This window comes from Vitis vinifera, chromosome 14, assembly GCF_030704535.1.
Source record: "Vitis vinifera cultivar Pinot Noir 40024 chromosome 14, ASM3070453v1".
NCBI lineage: Eukaryota > Viridiplantae > Streptophyta > Magnoliopsida > Vitales > Vitaceae > Vitis > Vitis vinifera.
Genome location: NC_081818.1, coordinates 19528351 through 19538333, shown reverse-complemented (window position 1 = coordinate 19538333; position 9983 = coordinate 19528351). Strand labels below are relative to the sequence as shown.

General features: G+C 38.4%; 2 protein-coding genes across 2 annotated transcripts; one reads left to right on the top strand and one right to left on the bottom strand.

The window, feature by feature from the left end:
* Window positions 1-437: 437 nt before the first annotated feature.
* On the top strand, window positions 438-2396 carry LOC100852913 (disease resistance protein RPM1). The gene is made up of 3 exons (XM_010662179.1): window positions 438-1002; window positions 1191-1945; window positions 1998-2396. Exons 1-3 carry the CDS (start codon window positions 438-440, stop codon window positions 2394-2396), a joined length of 1719 nt encoding a protein of 572 aa, XP_010660481.1.
* Window positions 2397-5392: 2996 nt separating this feature from the next.
* On the bottom strand, window positions 5393-9844 carry LOC100232933 (2-hydroxyacyl-CoA lyase). The gene is made up of 3 exons (XM_002265968.5): window positions 8030-9844; window positions 5779-6094; window positions 5393-5685 (listed from the first exon to the last, which is right to left on the bottom strand). Exons 1-2 carry the CDS (start codon window positions 9440-9442, stop codon window positions 5780-5782), a joined length of 1728 nt encoding a protein of 575 aa, XP_002266004.1. The 5' UTR covers window positions 9443-9844; the 3' UTR covers window positions 5393-5685; window position 5779.
* Between the last annotated feature and the right edge of the window lie 139 nt (window positions 9845-9983).

Sequence of the window (9983 nt, the reverse complement as noted above, 5' to 3'; positions counted from 1 at the left end):
AATACAAGGCATATGAACAGAAAAAATTCAGGTAATCCACTACCACTATAGTTTTTTGACTCCTGGAATGCACTCTTTAATCACCTACATGTGTTAGTCTGTTTCTCTTGTTTTGCTTGTTAAAAGGGTTTGCAACTTGGTTCATACTAATTTCATTCAAATTTGAATCAAAAAATGTTTTTTTTTATGTGAAAAAGTTGAGATTTAGGCCAGCTTTACTCACACCAGGCAAGTTGGTGGTTCATACTTTCTTTTCAATCCAACTCAACATAGTTGGGAATTGAATTGACAAAGAAATACAAACTGAATACATACAAGAGAGCAGCAACCCAAGTAATTGATCTTGTGACCTCCTCTTTCTCAGAAGCAGTTTCAGAATTCGTAGAAGAGGGAGACCTCAACACCTTCTTTTTGGTTGTCCGTTGCCCGCTCATATCATGGCTGCTTCTGTTGTGACATTATTCCAATGGAGGCTCAACTCTATGCTCCTGCAAGAGAATGAAATTCTTTTGGGTGTCAAGGATCAAATTGAGTCGCTCATTAACAAACTTGATGCGGTTGGAAGCTTTACGGGAGATGTGGACAGGATCTTGGGAAGAGACAGTTATCATCCAACATGGGCGAGTGAGTTGAGGGGAATGCTCTGTGAAGCAGAGGATTTTGTTGATGATTTCGTAATTAAGGTGTTTGGGCAAACTGAGAAGGACCGGGAAGACTCTATTGCCAAGTTTGGAAATGAACTCCAGAACATCAACTCAAGAGTCTCAGAAATCTTGAACAGAAGACCTAGACTTGAGGCCTCCCTGATGTTAGAAGAGATTCATCGGTTTGTCAGATCAAACTTTGTTTTTGATGAAGATAAGGAAACTGCTCTTGCCTCTTGCATGTTAAATTACATAAATCTACCCTATGACCTTAAACTCTCTTTGCTATTTTACTGTGCCTTTCTTGGGAGGTATGGACGAACAAAAGGTGCATTAGTTCAAGTTCTGGTAGCGGCAGGTTTCATACAAGAAAAACCTGAACTGATGGAGGAAAAAGCCCAGGAAAATATAGAAAAATTGATCAACCTGGGAATGCTTGAAGAAATGAACATGATTGGGATTGTTTTAAAGTTCCGAGTCCATACTATGAGTTATCTCTGAGTATGATGAATGCAGAAGATTTTCTTATTTCCACTGCAAATTCAGATTCCATTATACCTCCAACAGCTCGTCATGTATCAATTCATGACGCAGAAAACACCATCACAAACATGAACAGTCTCGTACATTCACTGTTTGTTTCTGAAAAGGAAGGCCTTTCAGAGGCCAGCTCAGATTGTTTGGAAACTGTGTTGTACAATGCAAAACGTGTGCGAGTATTGGGCTTAGAAAAGACACAACTCAAGAGCTTGCCTGACGTAGTAGGGAAATTGGTGAACCTAAGGCATTTGAGTGTGAGGCAGTCCAAAATAAATGAGCTTCCTGAGAGCATCAGCAATCTTGGGAACCTACAAACCATGGATATCTCCTGGTCTGGGAATGAATTTGAGCTGTCAAATGGAGTTTTGAATCTTGCACAACAGAGGCACCTGAAGATGTTTCGGCCTAGGAATGCTGGTGAGGTTAGAGTTCCACGAGGTATCTCAAGACTCAGAAACCTCCAGACTCTAGAAGGTATATACGCGGGTGGTGGCATTGCCAAGGAGTTAGGCAACATGACACAACTCAGATCACTCGAAGTGAGAAGTGTATCAGAGGATCATGCAGGTGAGCTATATGCCTTCTCTTACTGTGGAGGGGGAGAGGGTCTCACACAACTCCAGCAGCTCACTTCAGTACGAGAATTCGCTTTTCCCCTGCTTAGAATCCTTCTCACCTCCACCATTACTTCAAAAACTTACGCTAACCGGGCATTTAATCAAGATGCCTGTTTGGCTTGGCTCAATGGAGAACCTCACCAAGTTATATATGTGCTTCTCTCATCTTTCTGAGAACCCAACTACGATTTTGCAGTTCCTTCCCAATCTGAAATATCTTCTATTGAAGCATGCTTACAAAGGGAAGCGCATGGAAAGAGAGTTCTTCAGAGCTGGAGGATTCCCAAAATTGGAGTTCCTGAAAATTGATTCTACTGTTCTGGTGGAATGGACAGAGATTGAAGAGGGGGCACTGCCTTCCTTAAAACAACTATGTTTTTTCAACTGCACGAAACTGATGGTTCTGCCTGAAGGACTGCAACATGCAACCACACTCCAAATATTGGATTTGTGGAATGTGCACGAGGATCTTATTCGGAGATTGAGGTCCAATGGAGGTCCAAAGAACTATAAGATCAAACACATTCCACTACTTAAATATCTTGGGCATATGAGTTCTTCGGGGGAATTTTGGAGGAGAAAGCCTCCCCAATGACAAATTTTATAAGTTATTATCAAGTTAGAATGATGTTCAGGATTCAATCTCATGGAAAATTTTCTTCAAGGAACTCTTGAAAATAAATCTAAATTGTGTATGCTTATCTTAACTAGTTTTGGAAAATTCTTCTGCAACTTGATTTTGATAAGGGAGACCTTCAATTCCAAGTCCATGATTCCGTACTCAATAATCTGTAGATGCAAAGAAATTACAGTTTTTTTTAGCTTATTCTTCTTTTAACTAAAAGACTGTGGTAGTGATTTTAGAAAACACTTCTAACATTTTTAACACTTAAAAAAATTTATTTTTCAAGTATTAAAAAAGACTAGAAATGCTTCTAAGAATCCAAACACACTCAAGATAGGCATCCAGCACTCCAAGAAGCATTGCTGCACACCAGTTGCCACACCCCTGAAAGCAACTGATCATGGTTTTATAAACCATTTGAACAAGACAGATCACAGCAATTCCTCGACAGATTACAAACACAAACACTTCATAAAATAGTGGCTTCATATTGAGTCAAAACGGATTGTGTTTGTATGGTACTTGCTGGGAGGTTGAGTCCCAATGGACGTAGGGATAACTATAAGATCAAACACATCCCTCGAGTTCAATTCTTTGGACTAGTAAACCCAAATTGATTGAACCTCGATGAAGCTTTGGAAAACAGTTTCTCATGGAAAATATACAAGAGTGAATTTTGAGTTGAATTCTCTGAGGAAGGGAAAGAAAAAAAACACAGACCTTGAAGGGTTCCACAAGCAATAATCTTGTAACCTCTTTCTGATTTGGCAGCATCATTCCAGTGGAAGCTGAATTCTACTCTAGCACAAGATATTGAAATTCTTTTGGATGTGAAAGATCAAATAGTATCAATCATAAGCAAACTCGATGAAGTTGGAAGGTTTGTGGCAGATGCGGACAGAATCTTATGGCAAAGACGTTAGAATAGTTGGGTGAGGGGGTTGAAGAGAAGCATTTGTGAAGCAGATTGCTATGTCGATGATTTCATAGCTCAGGTGTATGGCCGAAATCAGCAGGATCAGAAAGAGATGATCGCCAAATTTGGGAGTGAGCTGGAGAATATCAATTCAGGCATCATGAACATCATGCATGGAAGGTTCCAACCACGTTTGAAATGACAAAACAGGACAGCAGATCGAAGTTTCATTTGGAGGAAGGTGAGGAAATTGTCCATGCCTCTCCAACATTAAATTATATAAATTTTCCTGACGATGATAAAATCTGTTTGCTCTATTGATGTACCTTCACTGAGGACCGTACTATAGCAAAAGAATGATTAGTTCGGTGGCTGGAGGTCTAATACAAGAAAAACCGGGGTACTTGATGGGGGACAAAGCCCAGGAAACCATAGAAACGTTATTTGACTTTGAATCTTATACAACTAAGACACATGAAGATTGTTCAGGTCAATTAATGGGGGTGAGGTTACAGTTCCTGAAGGCATCTCAAGACTCAAAAAACCTCGACTCCAGAAGGCATATATACAGGTGGTAGCATTTCCAAGGAATAAGGCAACTTGACACAACTAAGATCACTACGAATCAGGTGTTTCTCAGATGATTATGTCAGTGATCTATATGCCTCGATCATGAAGATGACTGGGCTCTCACCTTCTCCCTTAGGGTGGAGAGGATCCGCTCCAACTTCAAGAGCTTGTTTTGGTTTGCTGACTCACTTTTCCCCTCAGAATCCTTCTCACCTCCGTCACTACAAACATTGAAGCTAGAAGGACGTTTGCCTGGCTTGGCTCAATGGAGAACCTCACCAAGTTACCAATGGACTCCTCCCATCTGTCTGAGAACTAAACTACAATGTTACAGTAGCTTCCCAAATTGAAACAACTAACAATGGTGAGCACATTACAAAGGGAAATTAATTGGTAGGGTAGGTGGTGTTTCCCAATTTGAGTGCCTCATTATTTCTTCTGATGTTCTGGTGGAATGGACTCAGATATGATATTTGGTATAGCTACAAACTGAATTTCAATTGTAGAAACCACATACAATTGTGTGCAACACACACACACAAGATTCAAAACACTACTTTTTCTTTCTGAATCTTCAGTTATAATACAAATGGAGTGAAGAATTATAAGGGAAAGTGTGTTATGTTACACCCCTTTTGGAAAAAAAAATATATGTAGAAGAAAAATCCAGTCAAATCCAAACTTTAGAATTAAGATTTTATATACTTTTGGAAAAAAAAAATAATTTTCAAAGATAGTCTCAACATATTTAAATGATATTAATATTATTTTGACTTGAATAGGTATTATTTCTAATTGACCAAGAGTGTCGAGGATCCTTCCTTATTATTTTGACACAAAAAAATGGTCATTATTATTTTGACACAATAAAGGGATGTGAAAAAATTTTCTTTCTTTGTGTGGAAGATTTGGAAGGAATAACCCTTCCTAGAATCATTTGTTTCCCCCACTTTATTTATCCCATGTTTTATATTCTACACTTGCTTATGTCTAACATCTAGTCAAATTGGATTCTATTAGGAGCATTCTATGACATTAACATTTACATTAAATTTGAATTATTTAAAAGGGTTTTATTCTCTATTTTCTTCCAAAATAGGATACCAAAACACATTTTTCAATAATTATAATTTTTTTTTTCCTTTTTTTGGAATAGCAGGGTGGTATTATTTATTCCTTCCAATCCTACCAGAATGCCCATAACAATTCCTTCAAAGAGAAAAAATAACAATAATTTCAAACAATTTAGTAGTAAGCACCACAAAATTTGTGTAAAATTCGCACAACCACCTCCCTCCAATAATCTCAAGTAGGGTTGAGCTGTTGACAGTCTTTCTCATCCATCAATTTGGCCTATAAACTTGCCATATCTCAGAATGAGGATGGCTTAAAAATGCCCCAAATGCCAGTAGGACTAGGTGTAATGTATTGGTGCAAAGCAGGCACATTATCTTCAGTTACCAAATCAAAACAAGGAAAATTGAAGCAACACTTCTTCAATCATTATCACTGTAACATGCAATTTTGATCACAACAAAGAAATGATAAATTGAAAACTTGAATATAGAGTCCATTACAATCATGTATCTACCTGCTGCAGCATCTATGACAGGATAGACAAACATGATGTCTCACTCCCCTTCAATTCCCCGCATTTATTTCATGTTATTCGACGTCTCTGTGACTACCTCAGAAAGACTAAGATGAGAGACTGCCTCAGATAGCACTAAGATGTGATATTCGTGTATTTCATGCTATCTGTAACTAACAACTCTGGATTAAACAAAAAAATAAATTATAGTACATTATTATTCATTCGCTGTTGTACAGACCAACTACTACCTATGAAGCACCAAAAAAGCCTACCTCAGTTTTTGTGTTGCATCCTCCCACTCTCTGCACCAGCATAAGGATCAATTGTAACATTTATCACAGCTGGTTTCCTTGAAGAAAAAGATTCAGCAAGGGCAGACTTTAGTTCATCAGGTGTCCCAACAAGATAGCCCTTGCCTCCAAAGGCTTCAATTAGAACATGATATGCTGCACCTGGAACAAAAGAAGTGGGTGCTGGATCATCTTTGTAAGGCCCTGTAACCTCTTCAGGGTTTCTCCGATCACCACCATATACACCACCATTGTTAAAAACAATCACCACCACTGGCAACTGGTAGCGCACCAATGTCTGCCAAAGTTTGGGAATAGCATACACCATGTTAACTACTTTCAAAAAAGCAATATACTAAAGAAATAAGCAAAGCCAAACAGAGCATTAATAATTTTGAAATGTATGTTATTTACTAAAATAGAACCATTCAAACAAATTAAAAAAAAAAAACCCTAAAGGAAAAACAATAAACAAAAAGAAAAAAATCAAACTTTAAGAGAGTTTGACAAAATGTTATCTACTTCACAAAGAAGAAATGACAGAAAAAAGCACCCAAGAACAATAAAATTTTAAAACAAATAGTCAGATTTATCAAAGAGAGCCACATGCGAACTAAAATAGGTGCAAAAATCTTTCATATTTGAGTAAAAATGCTAACCTTAATTAAGTAGTAAAACATGTACACATCAAACTTTCCAACTCTAAATCCCCACCATCTATATGTGAAACCTTCCCTTTAACATCTCTACCCTTATGTACAGATTTCAATTTTTTTTTTTTTTCCTACTAACAATTCTAACCTAGAGACACCAAAAAAACTGAAGTAGCATATTAGAAGCTATCACTCTATTCAACTAATTCTGAAAGTGATCATATTAAATGTTTATATGGAAGCCTGCACACGACTTGCTATTATAATATATGCTACTCCCATCTCTTTTCCCTTTGCCTAGTAAAAAACAAATAAATAAAAATAACAGGAAGAAAAACAAAAACAATAATTCACCACTCAAAAAAAGCATATAGACAAAACCTGTGTTTTACCTATTTAACTTCCAACAGAGAAAGAAAGAAATAAACTTGTTAAATATTCCAATGACCTACAATGTTATTCATGTTTATAATTCTGAAATTACCACTACTGTTCTACATCAACCTCCATTTGTGTCTATACTAGCTAATAAATCTGTTTATGTTTTAAAAATAATAATAATAAATATGAGGAAAAGCAAAAACCTTGGGCCCTATGTATTTAAATTTTCTTCTGTTTTCATTTTCAAAGAAAATGGAAATCAAGTATATCTGGTCTGTGTTTTTTTATTTTCATTTTCTAGAAAACTGAGTTCAAAAAATGGAAAAAGTAAAAACAATAGTTTGGTGTTTTCAAAATTTTCTTAAGAAACGTGAAAACTGTTTTCTAAAAAATTGAAAATGAAGAAGGGAATAAAAGCATACAAAAGACCATGTGTGAGCTACAATATTAAAAGAATATAAATATTGTAAATATAAAAGAAATATCAATATAAATATACAATATCTCTATATATTAGAAATCATGAATATATTTCATATTAAAATAATTTAGTTGATTAATTATATGTATATTAGAATATTTTATTAGACAATTTTAAAATAAAAAATAAAGCAAATAAAATAAAAAAGTGTAATGAATAAATGTAAAATAATAATAAGGTCACATATAACATGTATATAATATCATAGCATATGTATCATAAATATTATATAACATCATAGTACATGTATCATAAAAAGATAGTAACTTCATCCTTAACATCAAATTAAGATGTATAATCATTTGGAGCTTTAAGCAACAATCTAGTATCAGAGTTGCTTTCTCCTGGGTCTAAGGGTTTTACTTACTGCTTGAAGGGATTAAATGCATCCCTTTGAGAAATCTGTTGTCACTAGAATTTCCAGAGATGGAAAAACAATACGGGCTTGAGATCAGGGGAAAATGGTAAGAAGAACTCGCTGGCCTACTTATAGACTAGAGAAGCAAATTTCCCAGACGAAATCAAATCAGACAGGTGTTTCAACAAGAAAACCATAACAGTAAGAATCCCTCACAAGCAGAACTGCCAATGTGAGCTTTACACTATGCTTGTTCATGAATAATTGCAACAAAACATGGTAAGAGTCATCCATCACTGTGCAGTGATGAAAATATCTAAATAAATAAATAGAAGTATTTTCACACGAAAGGGTCCATACCTCAACTTCCATGGCACTGAAACCGAATCCAGAGTCACCTTCAACTGCAACCACAAGGCGATCAGGTGAAGCTACAGCAGCAGCAATGCAGTAACCTAAACCAACCCCCATCGTCCCCCAAGTCCCTGCATCCAACCTGGTCCTCGGCTCCGTCTGAATCAACACTGACCTCCCAACATCCATGGTATTCGCCCCTTCTGAAACCAATATTGGAGCAGGGCTACCCACTCCCAGGATTGCATCTCTGATAATCCTCATGGGCGTAAGAAAATTAAAAGGCACAACATCCTTCGCCAACTGAGCCTCCATCCTGGACACATTATCCCTAGCCTTCTTTGAAATGGCCTCAACCCATGGATGAGACTTCCCCAAACAAAAGGGGTCGTCCTTAATCTCCAAACTGATCATATCCAACACCTGCTTTGCATCCCCAGCCAAACCCAAACATGGTTTCCTCAACTGAATTTCTTCCTCACACACATCAACCAAAATAAATTTCACATCCTTAGACCACTTAGGAGGCTCCCCAAAGTGCAACAACCAGTTCAGCCGCGCACCAACTACAAGCGCAACGTCGCATTTACCAATAGCAAGCGACCGCGCTGCCGTAGCCGCGAGCTCGTGCGCATCCGGCAACAATCCCTTCCCCATTGGAGTTGGCAAAAACGGAATCCCAGTGCTCTCCACCAGCTTTTTTATCGAATTCTCAGCACGCGCAAACGCCGCCCCCTTTCCGAACACAATGAGAGGCCTTTCGGCGTGTCTGAGAAGAGAAACTGCCTTCTCGATCAGTGAACTCTCGACAGATGGAAATTGTGGCTTTGCCCTAGATTTTTCAGCAGCAGCCAACAGAGTCTCGGCCTCGGATTGAGAAACAGTTTGGTGGAGAACATCCGTTGGAAGATCCAAGTAACAACCACCAGGCCGACCCGAAAGAGCTTGATCCAGGACTTTAAAAACGCAGTTAGGTATTTGGGAAATATCAGTGGCTTTTGCAGAGAACTTGGAGAAAGGCCTAACGACGGCCACCTGATCGAGCTCCTGGAAGTCGCCGCGACCGAAGTCGGCCTGGTCGCAGGAGCCAGAAATCAACACCATAGGCCAAGCGTTGACGGCGGCGTTGGAGAGCCCGGCGAGGCCGTGGACGCAGCCGGGGCCGGAGACGGTGAGAAGGAGGCCGGGCTTGCCGGTAAGGTAGCCGTAGGCGGAGGCAGCGTAGCCCGCCGATTGCTCGTTGTGGAAAGCGAGGAAGCGGATGCCCATAGACACGGCGCGGTTGGCGAATGAGGTGACCGGAATGCCGACAACGCCAAACATGTGGGTGATGCCTGCGGCCGCGAAAGATTTAGCGGCGAGGAGGTTGCCATCTACAAGGGCTTGGGAATCGTGGGTTTTGCAATCGGAGTCGGCCATTGGAAGTGAGCAGTGAGTGAATCGGTTGGGGGTGATTTGGATATATAGGGGAGAATCGGAGATGCACAAGCAAATAGAATGACTCAATTTGTTGGAGAGAAGTGAGCAGCCTGGAGTAACCAATTTGCCATTGGTCTCAGTGGTGGAGCACGCAACGCAAGCTATGGAAACCTTTTTCTTCAAACATCACGGCACGCCAAATTTCAAAATTAATTCACATAAATTCTTAATTTACATCTTAATTAGTCTTTTTTTGAAAATATGTTTCGATACCGCAATCAATCTAATCAAAAAATAATAATCCTGATTTTTGTTTGGTTACATAAAAATTCATGCACATGACACGGGGTTGTGAGTAATGCATTATTTATCCTTTAAGATTTATATTGTTTCCAAAAAATAATAATGATGACTGGACTAAGACACCAAAAAATATTAGGAAATCTTTTATAATTTACTCGAAAATTCCAATAATAATTTTTTCCATTTATATCTCACGATGTTGATCTTATTGGGTCATTAACTTTCCATATAAACTCAT

Excerpts from the sequence above, each read along its gene's own strand:
- LOC100852913 (XM_010662179.1), top strand. The coding sequence starts at position 438 with ATGGCTGCTTCTGTTGTGACATTATTCCAATGGAGGCTCAACTCTATG. Across the intron at positions 1,003-1,190 it reads TCAAGTTCTGGTAGCGGCAG|ATTCCATTATACCTCCAACA; the intron begins GTTTCATACAAG and ends CTGCAAATTCAG. Across the intron at positions 1,946-1,997 it reads TCAATGGAGAACCTCACCAA|TTCCTTCCCAATCTGAAATA; the intron begins GTTATATATGTG and ends ACGATTTTGCAG.
- LOC100232933 (XM_002265968.5), bottom strand. The coding sequence starts at position 9,442 with ATGGCCGACTCCGATTGCAAAACCCACGATTCCCAAGCCCTTGTAGAT. Across the intron at positions 6,095-8,029 it reads TCAGTGCCATGGAAGTTGAG|ACATTGGTGCGCTACCAGTT; the intron begins GTATGGACCCTT and ends AAACTTTGGCAG.